At 40.9% G+C, this 19,658-nt stretch overlaps 1 protein-coding gene across 2 annotated transcripts in view; it reads right to left on the bottom strand.

Moving 5' to 3' along the window:
- The window catches only part of NETO2 (neuropilin and tolloid like 2), a 56,903-nt gene extending 40,062 nt beyond the window's left edge, over positions 1-16,841 (bottom strand). The window contains exons 1-4 of one of the 2 annotated variants that reach the window (XM_072750296.1): positions 16,493-16,841; positions 5,090-5,146; positions 2,230-2,370; positions 1,327-1,575 (exon numbers count right to left, since the gene is read on the bottom strand). In XM_072750296.1, coding sequence (XP_072606397.1) covers positions 1,327-1,575; positions 2,230-2,370; positions 5,090-5,146; positions 16,493-16,526 — 481 coding nt within the window. In that variant the 5' untranslated portion in view covers positions 16,527-16,841. The remainder of the gene's footprint in view (positions 1-1,326; positions 1,576-2,229; positions 2,371-5,089; positions 5,147-16,492) is intronic. The other variant, XM_072750295.1, reaches the window with a different exon arrangement.
- Positions 16,842-19,658: the final 2,817 nt, after the last annotated feature.

Genomic DNA, 19,658 nt, shown 5'->3' with positions numbered 1-19,658 from the left:
GAAACAATACCTAAAAATTCCCACGTTTAGTGACAAGAAAAAAATGTTGATTATCTTGTTTAGGCAAATAGCAGGTAATATACGTGTACACTGTCAGTTACATAAAACTAATAGACACAGAAAAACATCTGAAGGGATACACACCAAACTGTTAACAGTGGTTTTTTATATGTAGAATGGTAAGATTATGGATATTTTCTTTTCATTTAGATATATATTTTTTAAATTAACAAACTTCTTACATGAAAACAAGTATATGCAAAGAGATGAAATAATTGGTATACCGAGTTACTTTTTCACCTCGTTAGTCTTTAAGTTGTTTGAAGACAGCGGCAATAACTTGTGTATCTTTGTGTTTCTGAGTTACGGATATGCATGGTTTTATACCAGAGAGGCTTTGCGGTTCTCCAACTGTTTGCACATACCACAGGGTAGGGTAAAATAGGTAGAGGGGGCTGAATGAAGACCCTAATCCTAATCCTCAGAACCTGTATTACTTTATATGGTACAAAAGAGTGAATATTACAACACAAGATGGTATGAAGGGCAGGATTTGGAGAAGAAAGAGCAATGTGAAGATGGAGGCAGGGATGGGAGTGATGTGGCCACAGATCCAGGAATGCTGGGCTAGAAGCCATGAGCAATATGGATCCTTCCCTAGAGTTCCCAGAAAAAAATGTGGCCCTGCTGGGTTTTCTGCCCTCAAAAACTCTGAGAGAATTTGTGTTGTTTTCAGCTGCTAAATTTGTAGTTAGCTAATTAAGGCAGCTTCAGCAAAATAATACATCAGGCATTCCCATTTTACCAATAGCAACCCTCAGGTTCTACTGCGCTGAGTAATCTCATAGCTGTCAGGGAGCAGGGAAAGGATTCAAACCCAAATCTTTTGCCTCCAAATGCAGAGCAGTATTTTTTCTATTGCTCAATATTTTCTAGAGATTACTTATTCTTTTTTTTTTGAGATTACTTATTCAAATGAGTAGTTAATTGTCATTCCAATGGAAAAACCTGACAAAATTTTTTATTAAGGATTATGAAAAGATAATTTGCTGAATTATCTTTTAAAATATATTTATCTTGATGTTTCTAGCCTTGATATACATTATAAAACAAAGAAATCTAAGAAAAATGTGATACCATCGATGAAATGCTTCAAAACTCAAGTGATAAAGTTCTATTTCCAATTTTTGGTTTTATTTATTTTCCTTTTGGCCCTGCTCATTTCTTTAACATTTTGATTTGTATAACTTGACTAAATTCTCTCTTTTTCTAGACATAAGATTCTAAAACCATAGTGAGACTCACTGAAAAAAACAACTTCATTACCTGGAATAAATGAATATTTTGCTCGAAATCCCAGTCCTTCAAGTTCTTCATCAGAACTAAACTTAATCCACATGAATCTCCCTGTTGATCTAATTAGTGGAGGGCTTTTCACACCACAGTAACGATCTATAAGTGGAGAGAAACCAAATGGCCCATCTCGAACCTCCAAGTGGTCAAACCGACATTCAAATGATGGTTCTATATAATAATGTTCATCAAAGGTCAACTCTATTCTTTGACGTGGCGCCGCTAGAAAATAAGAGCAAATCAGGGCAACACAAACAAAGGAAAGTATAAACATCCTACACAAGTGGGAAAAGCAAAACAACTGCTGTTATTGTTGCACATAAGACAATCAGAATGAGGACTGTTATATATATATATAAAACTCATAATTAATGTTGCACTATATATCACTAATAACAATGCTGCTTTGGAGAACTATAGTGATCTTCCCCTTTGGAATATGCTATTTATTAAATTAGTTAAATGTACTTAATTAAAATTAGAGTAGAAAAGCTAACAGTTCATGAGATACAATGAATAGAAAAACAAAAGATGACAAGAACTAATGTAACTTTGGACATAAATTTGCATAAAGCATAAGAGATGCTAATAAGTTTGAGTTTCTCTCTTTTTTTTAAAAGGTTCTTACTAGAGAAGTTTCTCATATATACGGATATATTTAGCTGAATTATATTTTAGGGGATTCAAAATTCCTATAAAATTTCAACTATTATTTTGTTAATGTGTTCAATATTCAGAAATATTTATAATTACTAGGGTTTAATTCAAATACATGCTTACATTTTGTTCAAACTGGCTTAAACTGGGCATCTTACCAATGTACTTAGTTTTACAATAAAGTTAAAATTCATCCATTAAAAGAAAATGGTCAAATACCTTCCAAAATGTAGATACACTCCTTGTTTGGCGGATAAGAGTCAGGATAATTTGGTGAAGCAAAATGACCTCCATTGCTAGTTCGAACCCAAATGCCACACTGGGTTGCAGGAATATGCTTGATTCCAATATTTTGTCCATCTTAGGGAAAAATGGCATTAAAATACAAATTATAGCAAAAGAGAATAGCATTCTGCTCTTTTCCCCACAATTTAGCCAAACAATTGCCCACTCTATGTTACACATATAGTGTATATAATTTTGCAAGAGCCACTGCCAAGTTTAGCACAACAAATTGAATACAGCAGAAATGAGAGAAAGGTAAAATTGTATGCTGTGCTGGTGGGAAGAACTTGCTGCCAGAGGACAAGTTTGCCCTGTAGGAGAGTGGGGTAATAAAATGCTTAGATTTTACAAGGGCAAAATCATGTGGAAGAATCTGATAAATCGGTGCAACTCTATAAAATTCAGTTGTGACATAAAAATAAAAGGATCCCAGGGGTTTATCTCTGATGTGGTACCTCTATAATTAGTTTCACACAAAAAAACCAAATAGGATCCAAATATTATAAAGAGATTTTAGTTAAAGACTGTAGATTGAACACATGCATTTAGTTCTCTTTCCTTAAACTTTGGTAACAGTACCGGAAGTTTTTAAGGGCATAAACAAACTCTTAGGCACAACGAGGTAGGTACAATCACAAAAACTGGTAGTACTTGGTGTACTATCCTGCAAGCAGGATAAGGCATGACAGGTGGTGGTGAAACTGTGCTTCCTAAAAACATGAGGCCTGGCTAAAAGTCTATTTAGAATCAATCTGATTTCTAATACCCTCTCCTACTCTACAAATCTAGGTACCTGCTGTTCTGTCATCCTACTAGAAAATGAGATTATTCCTCTGCAGAAGAAGATAAAGCAGGGCTACTAGACTAGGAGACACCAGGCACAGCTGAGGGTGACAGTACCAACCCGCAAACAAGGAGACCAGTGAATGGCATTTCTGGCTTCTTCCCCCACCCAACTTCTTTCAAGGCTCTCGGTGAGATGCAGAACCTCTAAGCAGAATATGGAAAGCTTAAAAAAAAAAAAAAAAAAAAAAAAAAAAAGAATATGGAAAGCTTCCTCTCTGGGGACTCTAAACAGTCCAAAGAAAAAGACCCACCACTGTAGGTTCAGGGATTCCCCACTGTGGGTCACTCACCAATGTAAGCCACAGTAAACAAATCCCTTCTACACTTGGAGACAGCTAATTATCAGATTTTAGTGCTCCTCTCATAAATAAGAGTAGAATTCAAGGGTCACCAGATATTTGAGGAAAGCTTCTAATATGAACAATGAATAAAAACAAGAAGAAAGCAAATCTGAGGAAACAAAGATGATGTAAAAAAAAAAAATCACACACACACACACAAAACAAACAAAAAACAACCTAAACAAAACTGTCATTTAATCTCCTTAGAGAAAATGAGAGTATATCTATAAAATAAGAACAAGGGAAAAAAAAAAAAAGAACAAAGATACTTTAAGAATATTCAGAAAATAAAAATTTTCTAAAAATAGAAGAAATGAAAAATTAGTAGAAAGTTTACAATTGCAGCCCTGGGCCAAATCTGGCCTGTGGCCTGTTACTGTAAATATAAAGTTTACAATGGAACACATCCATGTTCATTCATGTGCCCGCGGTCCACAGCTGGTTTCATACCACAATAGCAAAAGTGAGTAGTTGCTCCTGAAACTGTAAGGCCTGCAAAAATCTTAAATATTTACTGTCTGGCCCTTTACAGAAAAAGTTTTCCAATTCTTGGTAAAATTGGGGAAGTCTCAATAAAGACTGAGAATAAAACAGTAAAAGACAGTTGGAAAATAGAAAAAAACCAATAAAATACCCCATACCCAAATAAAAGTTTCTTAAAGATAGGAACAGAAATAGAGAAAGGGGAATTTAAAAAATTAAGCAAAGAAAAAAGGAAATAAAAATTTCATAAACTGAAAGACAAAATTTTCATGTGGAAAAAGCTCTATGAGTGACTTAATGTAAATTCTGAATACAGATGTGATCAGAATTATGACAGAACTATACTGAAACAGGTGGTATAGAGGGAAAGTACCAATATATAGTCAGGGATGGGAAGTGGGTGCAGGAAAGGGCTAAATGCTCATCTTCCATGGTGGGAAATCATTCTCTAATACAGTAAAGCCCGAAACAATTAAGAAGGAACAGTATAACATATTATTTAGAAATAGGAAGGGAAATACCAAAAGATTCAGCTAAAATTCTGGTTACCTCCATGGGGAAGGGAGTCATGGGGGGTGGAAAACTGCTTTTTCATAATTAACTTTTTAGAATGCTTTGATTTTTGTCATTTGTATGTAGAACTCAGATGAAAATAAAAAGTGAATCGGGAAATGTACTAAGCTCTGACATGAAAATCTCGTTCAAAAAGCAAACTAGTTTATCTTCTTTCATAAACAAGGACAATCAGAACAGGTCCACGGGGCTCTGAATAAGATAATGATGGAAATATTTCATTTGTCTACATTGAAAAAAGGGATTTTTATTTTTGCTGAATGATAAAGCACGAATCTCATTTAATTTTTGGACATAATCCATAGTGTGCTAGGAGCTACTAGTGATGCCAATTTAAAGAATTTATCAGGGCAAGACTTTATGTTGACAATTTACTCCAGTTAACTGCAGTGGAACCCAGTAAAATTGAGGCTGATAGGTTGACAGAAAGCCTTAGGTCACTGCAACACCCCAGAGGGATTATGGAAATAGTATTCAAAAGCTGCAATCCTTTCCAATAAGGCATCCCACTGTCCTGAATATGCGGTAAGTTATCACTGGAAGTACTTTACCTTGGGTCTTTTGGGCCACAGCAATCCCTTCGACTACAAGTACTGTTATTAACAACACTAGAGAAATAATAGAAAAGAAAAGTTAAAAAAATCGAATCTATATTACATTTTACTAAATCTATAAGGAAAATCAGATGATAAAAGATTAATTAAAGCTATTTCTTACTAATGTTCACTCTCAAGATTTTTAAGGGTTAAATGTTATGTTCTGCTTTACCATTTGGCACTTAAGACAACCCAAGAAAAAAATACAATTGATGCTGTACAAGCACTAATAGCATGTGGCATATAAAATATTTTTCAATTTATGATATATTAAAAACACACAGTTTTTTTGCAACAAACTTAGTTGACCTCAGTTATCCTATATCTACTGTACTCCATCTCAAAGAGTTTACATGCATTATTTGGGTAGCTCTACAAGGTATTATGCCAGTAAAAGTTCAATTAGATTATCTGACTTGTGAGAGCATTTATAATAAAGACAGAAGTAAGGGGGCAGCAGTCTCCCAGAAATAAATTCAAGACGTTTTATAGTTGTGCAGTACTATGTGGTGTCCTGCATTACAAAAGCCAGCATGTTTAGAAAATGAAGCTTTTCCCCCAAGTTGAAAATTTCGGAGACCCAGTCAACAACATATTGAATTGTTTTGTGTATGTATTTTGATGATTCTTTTAAACATTTTATTTTTATGAATGGTGCACTGATATCTTTCACTCTCCCTTTCAATGGAAATCACAGTGCCTCAAAGTCCTGTGTGAACTGGAGTTTTTATTATTCATTCAGTCAATAAGCACTTACAGAGTGCCTACTGTACCAAGGGATAGTAGGCACCAAGGATACACAGATGTTTTGGGGTGGGGGGATACAGCAAAATAGTTAAGATTATGGACTTTATGAGTTAGGTGGATCCAAGTTGGGGTTCGAGTTTTGCTGTGTACCAGCTGTGAGGCCTTTTTAACTCAGTTTACTTATTTATAAAATGAAGACATTGCCCTAGTAGCACCAACCTCATAAGGCTGTAGAGAAGATTAAATGAGATGATGCACATAGCAAGGGTTATAAGCTAGGCATTCTGTGAAATAAAGGATGGGAAACTACCATCCTTAAGGAGTCAATCTATTATTGTCAAAGAGAATTTACAATACAAGGTGAAAACAAGTTTAATAGGAGTTATACAGAAAGCATAATGGAAGCAGAGACAGGAACCATTCATTCTGCTGGGGCTTAAGAGGAACAGAGTGAAGATAATTTCAGAAATAAAAGGTATATTCTCTTTGGATATTACAGGCTTCAACCCAGGATACAGAGAAAGAAACAGCTTGGACAAAAACACGGAGGAGCACTGATCTATGGAGGGTCAGCATAAGGAGGGGAATAGAGATATACCAGGTGAGACAGAATGAGGCCTGATCATAAAAAGCTGTCACACTAAAGAGTTTGGACTTTTGACCCTAATGAGAAGTCATTTTGTATTTTTATTTCCAAAAATTTTAATTATTTATCTATTAAGAAGGGGGAGGGGCAGAGGGAGAGAGAATCTTAAGCAGGCTCTTAAAACCCCTAAGATTGTGACCTGAGCCCAAGAGTAGGACACTTAACCGACTGAGCCACCCAGGTGCCTCTCATTTTGAGTTTTTTAAACTAGAGAATGACATATTACATCTGTCTTTTAGACCAATAATCTGATGGTTTCATGGAGTCTAAACTGTTAAGAGAGAGAAGACCATTCAGGAAACAAAAATGGTAAGGTCTTGAAGCAGGGCAGTGGTACTGGAAATTGAAAGGAGAGATTTATAACATGATTCAGATGTAGAGTAACTGCAGATGATTTACAGGATGAAAGCAGTGAGAGAGATGAGGGTAGCTGAGGTTGTGAGAGAGTTGAGGCAGTGAGAGATGAGGCTGAAGAGGTTGCTAGTTAAGTGACTGCTGGATGGTCATACCATTGTTCATGCAATAGCAAGTACTGAGTATCTACTACCCAAATCACCAAAGTAAAAAGTAAATTCTTGCCAGTTGTTTACCTTTTATAATCTAGTCATTGACATCTTCATCTTTAGTTTCCTGTATCCTTGCTGACCTTTGTCTCCTCTGTTTCTCTCAACACCTTTCACTTCCCCTTCCCTTTCTCTGGTTGCTAGTAGTCCTGAAGACCTCATTGTCATACAAGAACAATTCTCCCTTCAAAATCTTCACAACTTTGCACTGGATCAGAGTTTGAGGAATGGAGAACTGAAACATTTTTTTATTTTTTAAAGATTTTCTCTATTCATGAGACAGAGACAGAGAGAGAGAGAGAGAGAGAGAGAGAGAGAGAGACAGACAGACAGAGAGAGAGACAGGCAGAGGGAGAAGCAGGCTTCATGTAGAAGCCTGATGTGAGACTTGATTCCAGGACTCGTGGATCACACCCTGGGCTGAAGGCAGGTGCTCAACCGTTGAGCCACCCAGGGTCCCCATTTTTTTTTTTAAACAGAGTATTTTTGATAAAAAAAAAAAACAAACCTAGAGTAATATTAGGTATCTGGCAATTCAGCAAATAATACATCCGTTCGTATCAATTTATCTTGTTAGAGGACACTATTTCCCAAGGAATATCATTTGGATGATACACAACTGATCAAAATTTTGTGCTCAGTATACTTATCATCCTGAATCACAGGCATAACAATTTACTAGTTTTCACATTTATAATTCACAGTATAGAAGTTAACACAAAGACCGACAGGGCAAGTAACAAATCAACAAACTGAAACCAGGAAAGCAATGGCAGAACTATGGCAAAAGGGTGAACCGTGCCAATAGAATTACATAATGATCAATAAAATCTGACTATGTAAAATATCTGACTTATGAAATTTACAGAGTGTGACTGTGGTAGATCATTTTATTTTATTTTTTAATATTGTATTTATTTCTTCATGGGGGGGGGGGGGGCAGAGACACAGGCAGAGGGAGAAGCAGGCCCCACGCAGGGAGCCCGAAGTGGGATTCGATCTTGGGTCTCCAGGATCACGCCCTGGACTGAAGGTGGCGCCAAACCGCTAAGCCACCGGGGCTGCCCTGGTAAATCATTTTAAAAGTAAAACTGTAAGCCCAAATAAACCTATTATTCTTTTCTACTTTACTTAGAGGGTTGCTCACAATTTTCTTTTTCCCCAAATGTTAAAAAAACTATTCACAACTAAATCAACCAAATGAGCAGTGCTACTGAATATAAAAATGTTATATAAAGAATGGGGTGAATCTGCATGACAATCAGGGATACAAATATTTAGTGATACAGGTGTGACTATTAATCATTCTAAATTCTATATCATAATAAACATAGTTTCCTCCTAGTTGAATAAAATAGGATCTTTGCAAACTGCTTGCTGTAACCAGACTGGGATAATAAAACAAATTCCATTAATGCCAAACACTGGAATTCTTCTGTGTTTAGTTCCAACCACATGTCACTATTCCCTTCTTCCTCTTACCAAAAGGACCAATAATTACTCAAATCCAGAAATACCATACATTTCAAATTCAAAGATAATGTATCCAAGAAGGCCCTTCTTCTTTTCTTTTAAGATTTTCTTCATTTCTTCGTGAGGAACACAGAGAGAGAGGCAGAGACATAGGCAGAAGCACATTTCCTGCGGGAAGCCCAATATGGGACTTGATCACAGGACCCCATTGATCATGACCCGAGTCATAGGCTCAACACTGAGCCACCCGGGTATCCCATGAAGGCACTAATTCTGCAAGGTAGAAATCCATGACAAAATAAAAATTCTAAACTCTGTAAACATACCACTTAGTTATATAGAGAACTGCTTGTGATTTGATGCTTAAAGTGGGAGTGCCCACCATTTCTGCTCATACACCTGCTTCTGGAGTTTAGTCCAGGCCTCGTAATAATGTGTATAGCTGGGTGGCTCAGTCAGTTAAAAGTCAACTCCTATCAGCTCAGGTCATGAACTCAGGGTCAGGAGACTGAATCTGACCATGAGCCCCATGTCAAGCTCCACATTGAGCTTCACCCTGGACTCTCTCTCCTGCTCCCTCTGTCTTCCCTCCACCCCTTCCCCTCTCTTAAAAATTTTTTTTAATGAAGACTTACATGATAAAGAGAGACTCTGTGGAAGGTGCTATATACAGATCCTCAATGCTGCTACTTTTACCTTAAATCACTGTCATATTAGCTTCTCCCCAGGCCTTCTAGTTTAAAGGCCTTACCTTCCACTGGAAAAGTCAAGATCAAGTTTATTCTTTCTATTGTTACTTAATAATGGAAACTGGCCAATGTAGTAAATACTGGACAAGAGATAAATTATTATTTATAGATAATGTTACTCAATGCCTAGAAGTCCCAAGAGAATTACTTGGAAAATTATTACCCTTAGTAAGAGAAGAGAATAAGACTAAAATAAATTAAGTAAACAAGTCAATAAATTTAATACAATGGAGAAACAGTAGGTTTTGGATAATAAAACAATGTAAAGGTAACAATTCTTCCAAGTCATGTATTTAAATATATTTGAATCAAAATCTTAGTTTTCTGGGGACTAAAAACGTTGCTGACGCTCATCTTGAAGACTTTTTTATATTGGCCAAGGAACATTAGAAATAAAGACATAAAATACTTAAAAATAATATATACTTATCATAAAGCTGTAGTAATTCAAAATGTAGCAACAGTATAGAAAGAAATAAATGATTTGTCAACAAACATATCTAGCCCCCACTGTCTGACAAGCCAGTCCTTGAGGCTAAAGCAATGAACCAAGCAGCCTTGGTCCTTATTCTCAAGGAGCTTAAAGACGGGAAAAAAAAAGAAAAAGTTTAAGCAACAGACACATATATTTCAAATTTTATTTTATGTATGGTATTTGAAACTCTCAGTAAAAGGATAGGTTTAATAAATGATTCTCAGATAACTTAATAATTATTTGAAAAAAAAGAAAGCAGATCCTACTTCTAAGCTAAACAGAAAAATAAATACCAATACCAGATTGAAAAAACAAAAAGGTGAATTATGTATGTATCCTTTTGCGTGGAGAACATCTTCATTTACTCAAGACAAAAACTACAAATAACTGAAAAAAAAAAAAAAAAGATTATGCCACTAGGAAAATGTGCCAATAATCGAAACAATACATATATTTAAACTAATATTTAAATAAAGATACCCTGTTGGTCAAGATATAGGAAGCTGACATACATTGTCACTGGACTGCAAAGTGACATAACTTTTTTGGAGGTTAACTGGTAATATATACTGGTGTTCAAAAGTGTACAAATCCCGCTTGGCAAAGTCTACATGCAGGTGGGAGAACTGGATCAATCATTGGGACAGTAGTGTGCACCACAATTACTCAGAGAGCTTACTAAAATACAGATTTTGGTGGACGGGGGTTACTTCCCAAGATTTTGACCTAGTAGGTTTGGGGTAGGGCTTGAGAACTTGCATTTCCCTAGTGATGCTAAAGCTGCTGGGGGGGCCACTTCACAGGCCAACTGCTACAATAAAAGAATGAAAATATACTGCAAGAAATGCAAAGAGGCTGCCCCTTGTCTCCACTGGTGATGGCAGGGGCAAGTTTGGGCCTAGATGGATGGGGCAGGGTAGAGGGCAAGCAGATGAGTTGGTTTTGGAAATATTGGTGAATGCTCTGCTCTGGTACCTAATCTCATAATGTTTCTACAAATATTTCTTATTTCTGAACATCTGTACTTGCCGTGGATCTCCCTTTGCTTCCACCAAATTACCTCGGCACTGTCTAAAACCTGCCTTTTCTAGGCACTTTCAAAATTAATTTTATTTGATAGCATTCAGATTTTTCACTTCTATGACTATTAATGGTTCTGTATGGGTTGTTTTTTACTTTTGCCTTTTCTTTTATGCAGTTTATATCAAATAGAATATATTTGTGTCAAATATATTCTTACTGTGGAAAGAAGTAGTCAAGAGCTAGAGTGAAGGCTATCATTCCTAGGAACCTAAACTTCTTACTGTTCAGCTGTATACGACTTTCCTTCTAAGTTCATCTTAATGGTCCAACATGGATCTACCATGCCTGTGTTAGCGTCAGCAAGAATGAAGAAATGATAGAGGACATTCTTCCTTTAAAAACATTTGCCCTGCCCGGCTGGCTCAGTGGTTTAGCACCGACTTCAGCCCAGGGCCTGATCCTGGAGACCCAGGATCGAGTCCCATGTCAGGCTCCCTGCATGGAGGCTGCTTCTCCCACCTCCTGTGTCTCTGCCTCTCTCTCTCTCTGATGAATAAATAAAATCTTAAAAAAATAAATAAAAAAAATAAAAACATTTGCCCAGAATCCATAATGATCTCAAAATAAAAATTTTAACTGAAAAAACACTACCACTTTCCCAAAGTTGCACACACATCTAATTAGCTAGACTCAGTCACATGATCACACCTAATCCTAAGGAAAGCTGGAAAATCTACTCTTTCTGTTGGGTGGTCATGGGCTTAATTAAAATTCAGAGAATTACTGAAGTGTAAAATGGATGTTGGGAGACAACTGGGTATTTCTGCCATAGTCCCCTACAGTCTATTCTGTACTCAGTAGTCAGTGATCCTTTCAAGACATAAACCAGATCATATCACACAGCCTTTCATAAAATCTTCTAATACAGTCCCATTACATTTAGAGTAAATCCATACCCCTTACTCGGACTTCAGAGGTCCTTAGTGATTTAGCATCTAACCACTTCTCTCACCTCCCAGTTGCTACCTATTGCTACACGGGCCTTCTTCCCATTACTTCAATATACCAAGCTAATTCTTGCCTTAGGGACTAGCTTATTCTTTTTGCCTAGAATCTTTCTGCATGGCTGGTTCCTCCTGTCATTCAGGTCTTGTGAGGCCTTTCTGACTTCTAAAAAAGCTCTACATTTTCTCCTTCATCCTTCTTTATTATATAAATACTGTAATTATTATTTATATCGCTCGATATTTTCTTGCTCATTATTTGTCAATACCTACCAGAAAGAGGAGCCTTGTCTGATTCACTGATGCATCTCTAGAGACTAGAAGACTGCCTGGCCCACAATATCATTCAATAAAAGTTAGATGAATAAGCATGACTAAGCATGACCGTGATTAGGTCTTTTTTGTAACTACAACATACAGTGCAGAGTCCATCCTGCATTAACAAATTAAGAAGCACGCATCTTGGTTAACAGTAGTCACACAGATGATCCCGCTTCTTTTATCTAAGCATAAATCAAGGGATAAATCAAAGAATTGATTTTTATTTTTCTTTTCAGATATCTAGCCACTCCTCTTACTTTTCTCAAGCTGGCTCAATTTACCTCTGTTAGTAATTAAATGCGCCTCTTTCTAATAAGCCTTCCTGTTTTAAGCACCAAACCACTAAATGTAAAGTTTGTAGAATCTATCACGAGGTGCCAGGGTGCAACCACCGCCTAACTGGTCTCCAGCTCTCCACTCTTTGGTATAATGAAAGCAGACTGGAGTTCCATCAGAGTCCCTGTACTACTTGAGGTAGTAGTAACTTGTTTTCAGTAAACTATGTTCCACAGAACAGAGTACTCAAATTTAATCAAATTCAATTTTACTTATTGGTTAAGAAAGAAGATGGACTTGGCAAACTTTGGGATCATTCCAGCCTACATATGCTAATCAGACTGCCAACCATTTTAAGAAAGAGTAACCATAGCAGAAGCATTTTCCTTCCTGCAGAATGTGACAATCTCCTTGCTGGCCAAATGCTCTTAAGAGGGCAATTTTGGATGTTCTCACTTTACAGGAGTCTTCTTTAGACATCGACATCCACAGGAACAAATTTAAAGTGACCAGGTCACATTTTAAAGAGTGTGCGGTATCTTCTCACCCACTAGTGCTGTAATTTCCAACATATTTCTCTAGGCATATTTAAACCAACATGCTTTAATGTCATTTTGCCTAGGAAGAATTGAACTTTCAGATTAGTACACTGCAATTTTGTGAGGGATATAACACACATGTTCAAAAATATCAGTTTTTTGGGGAGGGCTGCTCTGATGAGCCTTTGAGAGGGTGAGATTGCTCACCAACTAGAACCACCTTGCTCTTATCATCTTGATTTAGTTTTTGAGTACCCCCTGAGAAGGGTTCCTTTTGAGGAAGTTCTACTGTTAAGGAAAATTTGGAAACCAATAGACCAGATAACATCTTAGGGTTCCCCTTTCCAACTCAGAGAACATAATAACTGGAATCCCATAGTGACTCAGGGAGACAGACATTTTTTTAATCATCAACAGTTACCCTGCAGGAGCATAAATTTAAAAATGAGACTGAAAAAAAAAAAAAAAAACTACGGGAGACTGTACTAAATGGATAGTAACCAAGAACAGAATTTGAGATTATTTTAAAACTTTAGATATGATTTTTATTTATAGTTTATCTTTTTTTATTTCAAAAATGAAAGTGATTTGACCACACGTGTATTACAGGGCTGCATGTTTTTTCTAACAGGTGAACTTGGTTTCAAAACACAGATGAACTAGATTCTAGTTTAAGGATTTAGTATAATAAAACCAGTGTTTAGCCAGACTTCAGTTTTCAGCATTAAAACATTTCCTCCAAATTCTGGGGGAAAAAGCCAGAAAGTTAATTTTTAACAAGACTGTGCTTAAGAACTTCACTATTAAAGAGGTAGCTTTCTAGTACTGTACTTATTTTTGTATAGTTTACTGATTTTTGAATGAGGTGTGAGAATGAAAGACAGGAGTTAATTTTTGTCAGTCTCGCATAAGATTTTAAAAATATAGTGCTGAGGGATATTCGCGCTTACACAATAAATTTAACAGCAGTTTATACAGATTTAAATATAACTGAGTCTAATGTGATTCTCCTAAAATGTGCAGATGAATAAAACAGTAAAAAATGGGCTCATAATACTGATGCAGTATTTTCGTGTGACTATGATGCTTACTTAACTTTGACAGAAAGTTAAATTTTATAAGACCTGGAGGGATCGTAAACAGTTAAAAGTAAATTTTTCCATTTTAACAACGTATGAAAGATTTAAAAACCTAGTAGAATTATCCTTTTGTTCTCACTGCTGAGTAAAACAAAAAGAATCAATGGCATCTCTTTTTTTTTGTTTGTGAATCGATGGCATCTTAAAGAAAATTACCTATTACTTAAAATCTCACACATTCATTATGGATGATTTGTTTTAGTAGAAACTAACCATAATACTGCAAACAAGGCTTTTGGTAGGTAATATCCATAATTATGCAAATATTAAATAACTGCTTCTGATAAGAACCTCTTCAGTGTTGAAGCAATTCACCTCACAGGACACTTAAGGGCTGTTTTTCATGCCTTGACGCACACAATGAATGGAAACACTAGGAAAATCCAGTGTTTTTCCAAAAGATAATTTTTAAAATTAAAAATAACAATTTTTGTATAGGTAACACGCACATTTGGTCAAAAAAAAAAAAAAAAATCAAGTGCTACAAATGAGGGTGCAGTGAAAGAGAAGTCTTCCCTTCGCTCTGTCCTCTCCCAGATTCCCTTCTCAGAATCAAGTTTTGTTAATTTATTGAATCTCCCCAGACCAATTCCCCATATTGACAAGCACACACACAAACTTTAGAAGACTTAAGAATAGTCTTTCATCTCTAGCTAGCCTACAACTGTAACTTAGCTTGACCCTTAGAATACTCTAGCATGTAAAACTACTGTAAGATTTACTGTACATTAAAAAGAAAAGGCAGATACTACACTGTTTTCACTGTTGGCTCTGCCATCAGCACAGAATCTTTTCCTGAAAGGTGCAACAGCTCAGTGCTTTACCACAGTGGCCAGAGAGGGCAGTGTGCACCAACGACCGAGGCAGAGGCAGAGAAGCTGCAAAACCCCCCTTCATTCAGGAGGATCAGGGAATCTGTCCTACCCAGCTCAGTTGCCTGAAGTTGGGCAGGTAGGGCTCTAGAACAGGGCTGCTTCTCAGGGGCTGCCCGGATGGACTGTCATGATGTTGATGACCTTAAAGCGATCAGGACAACGAGGCACATTCGGATAATGGAGCATCATCAGAAAAAAACTACTGTGCATACACGATTTATTTTGAGAGAATAAAACAACCTTAATTTCCAAGGAATGGCTATATAAATCAGATTTATATATAGGAAAACTAAATGAAATTAACATCCGAGTTTTAAATTTTAATGTAATGAAGGAACCACTAGGAATTCACGGATGAGTGTAGTATGCACTAGGTAACTAGGTTACCTGGATACAAACTGTATCTGTTAAGTGTCCAGTGGGTAGTTAAACATTTTAAGTCGAACTGCTAAAAGCTCAATTAGGAATTCAGGAAAATCTGGAAAGCAGGTAATTTGTCCAGTTAAAATCAAAAGCAAAATTACACTGAATTTTCTAACGAATCTGAGAAAGAAAAAAAAAAAAAAGTGTTAATCTGGAATGGGGGAAAAAAAAAACCCAACATTTGTCACTGTGCAAATACCGGGCTACAAGAAGCTCTATGTAACGCTGCTAATACAGTGCCTTAGCTCCTGACCCAATACCAAAGAACACATTTCGCAGCATGAGCAGCGGAGCTATTCAGTTTTCAATTTCCACCAGCGGGGGGAAAAGGGGAAGCCCCGTTTGGGTGGTGGTTTTCCTCTGACGACCGAGCAAAGGATTTATGCCACCCGAGTTTCGGGAGCAACTTTGTATCACCGTCTTCATTATCTACGTCCAGACATTTCCATCTAAAATAACACCTCCAGGGAGACGCGAGGCCGGTGAGCCGCTGTGTTAATTCCCGGTACGCGGAGCAGAGCGAGCCGGCAGGCGGCCGCGGCGCGGCGCTCCGAGGTCCCGGGAGGAGGCGGCGGCGGGCCGGGCCGGGCCGGGCCGGGTCGCGGCGCCCGCAGTGGTGCCGCAGCCTCCGCGGCCGCAGCAGGTGGGACCCGGCCCGGCGCACAGGCCCTTCGGCCGCCCGCCGCCCGCCGCCCGCCGGCGCGGGGCTTGTCGAGAGCTGCTCCGCGACGCCTCGGCGGGGGCTTTTATTGTCCGCGGGGCAAGACTTTCGGTCATCAAAGGCCGAAGGAGAACGGCCTCGGCCCCACTTACACGAGCCCCACAACTTTGCAAAGCCATGAGCGGAATTGCAAGGAAGGGGCGCGAACGGCTCGGAGGGCCCCGCCGCCGCCGCTCCCCGGCCCCCCGGCCCCCCGGCCCCCCGCGCGCGCCCCGGAGCGCCCCGGAGCCCGCCGGCCCGCAGGAGGCTGGGGCAGCCGCGCCGGGCGGGCAGGTGCACCCGGCGACCCGCGCGGACCAGACAAAGAGGCGCGCGGGCGCCCGGGAGGGACGCGGGGACGCCGGCCTCCGCCCGCAGGGGGCGCCGTCCGGGCCCCGCGCTTACCTTTGAGGACCGCGCACAGCTGCTCCAGGGCCATGTTCCCGGGCGGCCCGGCGCCTCGCGAGGGGCCCAGGCGGCGGCCAGCGGCGGCGGCGGAGGCGGCGGCGGCGCTCACGGCCCGGCCCCCATCGCCGGCCCGCAGGCTGCCTCCCGCGGGGCAGGGCTCAGGTCCGGCCGCCCGCCATGCCCGAGCCCCGCGGCGGGCTCCCGCGCTGCCCGAGCCCCCCGACGGGCGCCGCCTCCAGCTCCGCGGGGCTCCGTCCCATCGGCCGCCCGGGAGCCCAGGCGCGCTGGCGCGAGGGGCAGCGCCCGCACGGGCAGCTCCGAAGTGGCGGGCGCGGGCAGCCCAGGCTCATTTAAGCCGGGAGCGCGAGCGCCGCGTGCCGGCCGCGCCGCCTGCGCGCATGTGCCCGCCCCCGCCCCGCCCGCCCGCCCGCCCGCGTGCCCCCCGCGCCCTCCCGGCCAATCGCCAGGAGGGCCCGCCCGCCCCTCGCGCCCCCGGGGGGCTGCGCGCCCGCGCCCGTTGGGCCGGGGGCGGGGCCGCGAGGGGCGGGGCGGGGGCGGGGGCGGGGGGCGCTGCTCCGAGCCGCGGGCGGGCCGAGCCGGCCCCTCCCCCGCCGGGGGCGCCCGGGGCGCGGGCCGAGCCCTCGAGGCCCCCCGCCAGCCCGTCTCCCCTGCGCCCGCCGGCGGACGGGGACCTGACCCCTCAGCCCCAGGGACCCCAGGTCAAGGTCAAAGCTCGGCCCCGCTTGCCCCTGCTCCCAGCCTGCCGCGGGGGAGGGGCGGGCGGCCCGGGGACCCCGGCGTCGGAGGTCCGCGCCTCCCGCGGCGCCAGGTGAGTTGACGCGAGCCGCGGGGATCCTGCTGCTTCGCTCGGCGGCCGCACAGCTCCAAGTACTTTGCGCGTCGACTCCCGCTAATCCTCACACCCACCCCGTGCGGTAGGTACTGTTAGAGGATGGGGGTGACAGGCCGGAAAGGTCAAGCAGTCGGTCCAGAGACGCCGGCCAGGGAGGAGGCCGCGTGGTGAGTCCGGGAAATCTGCCCCCAGAGACTGGCATCTTGTCCACTAAGCCGCGCTCATGGGGTCGCTTGACTCTGCTGATTAAAAAACGACCAAAAGCCCCAATGAGCCCAAACTGGCAAACTGCATAACGTTAATTACCCCGTCTTATTTTTCTCACAGTAATGATCGTGCTCTGAAATCATCTGGCTCACCTTTGTTCGTCACCTATATCCCATTTACCCCTACACCGCTAAAATAAGAGCTGCCTGACAGCAGGAGGCTACATTCATACAGTCACTCAACACGTACTGAGTGTGAACTATGTGCAGAAAACAGTAATAGGTGCTGGTGATTAAGGCTCTACCATAATGGAACGTTTGTGCCTGTATCTGACCCGTAATAGGAACTCCATAAATACTCGTTAACGAGTTACATAGTTAAGGACAATGTTGGGCAACTGAACAGATTCTAGGGATGTCAACCTCTTCCCTCTTTCCTTCTGTCCCTCTAAGAAAGGCACAAAAGTATTCACAACGTTTGAAAGTGAAAACACACTTAACAGCAATTAAATAGCAAGATAGTTAGCCCTTCATCATGTGCTATGGGCGGTGTAAAAGACGTGTACGTGCTGGTTCCCAAGACAAATCACCTACAAATCACAAGTCGCTTGTGAGATTGCACACAAAAACCAGCTGCTAAATAAAACATTTAAGATCCTTTCCCACAGATATAAAGTGACATATGGGAAGAGTAGGACAGTAGTAAGAGTGTTAAATGTAAGTCACAGGTAATGTGGACAGAAAGAATTAGGAGGAAGGAGCCCTCTCAACTTCTGGAACGGAATAGATTCTTAATGCATAATTGTTGACTGAAGAATCAGAGTGTGATGTCATCAGGGAATGCTTCATGAAGGAGGAGACAGAATGAAAAGTCTGTGGATGGCGAATGTAGAGGAGAGGAGGAAGGAGAACTTTCAAGTCAGGCAAGGAGCAAGGGTTGGCATTGCATTTGGGGCAAGTGTTGTGTCTGGTGGTAAAGATAAAATAGAATATGGTGGGCTTTGATTGTGGAGATCCTTGTTCAAATGCTAAGCAGAGGGGTTTGGGCTTGATTCAGGAGGCCAGAGGCATAGATTTTAATAGTGGAGTAATGCAGCTCTGGGAAGACCAATCTGGCAGTTCAGTTGAGGATACAGTGAAGGGGGTGCGGGTGTTTAGGGCAATTCATTTAAAAAGTACATACACAGGACTCTCATTTGGCCTAGTAGCTCTTATTGGTAGAACCATTTTGATGAAGCCTAAAAAGCTTTTTTTCCTCTAGGGTCTTGGCTGAGATGTAGATTCCCAAGGAGTAGATTGGGAATGCTCAGTTTTTGCTTCCTTTTAAGACACCTGTCTTTTGGCCGCGCTAGTGTAATTGTCTGTAGTGGATTTTTTCAAGGAACGTGATAAAGCACAGATCATAGCTGGGACTACTGTGTGGCCATATGTTAACTAAATCAAAATGAAAGCACTTTGCATATCTCTCAGTTGGAGAGTTCTGTATTTGAATTATTATTTCCCTGGAAGACCACCCAGTAGTGCTCAAGTCTGTTCCCAGATTACCTTCCAGTTCCCAGGTGATTGGGAACTCTGCTTTCATTGCATCCCTCCTGAGCTTCAAGGCATAGGAATAGCCTCTCCACCTCCTCACAGAATCATAGTTTAAACTTGCTTTTCTCCGACTAAAATCCCTTCTAGCACTTGAATGGTATGTAGCATTTACTTACTATGAAATGAGTCATTTAAAACATATAGCATTTTATCTCAATGCTTATATACAGCTTTTTGTTGTCTCTCTTTTCCACTAGAGTTTGGGAGCTCTAACATTTTATTAAATGATAGCCTAGGAAGGCAGGTTGTTATGTTTAGAGATTTTTATGAACTGGATGTTTGTTTCCCTTAGAATTCATGCATTGAAATCCTAACCTCCAATGACTGTTTGGAGATGGGACCTCTAAGGTTAAAGGAGGGTGGGGCACTGATCTAATGGGATTAGTGTCCTTATAAAAAGAGATACCAGAGAGAGCTCCCCTCTCCTTGACACTCCAGCACAAAGGAAATGCCCTGGGTGGACATAGTCAGAAGGTAGCAATCTGTAAGCCAGGAAGAGTTCTCACCCGAA

The sequence above is a fragment of the Vulpes vulpes genome, chromosome 2 (assembly GCF_048418805.1).
Source record: "Vulpes vulpes isolate BD-2025 chromosome 2, VulVul3, whole genome shotgun sequence".
NCBI lineage: Eukaryota > Metazoa > Chordata > Mammalia > Carnivora > Canidae > Vulpes > Vulpes vulpes.
Note: the sequence above shows the minus strand (reverse complement) of the source record. Positions and strands in the feature narration are given on the sequence as shown.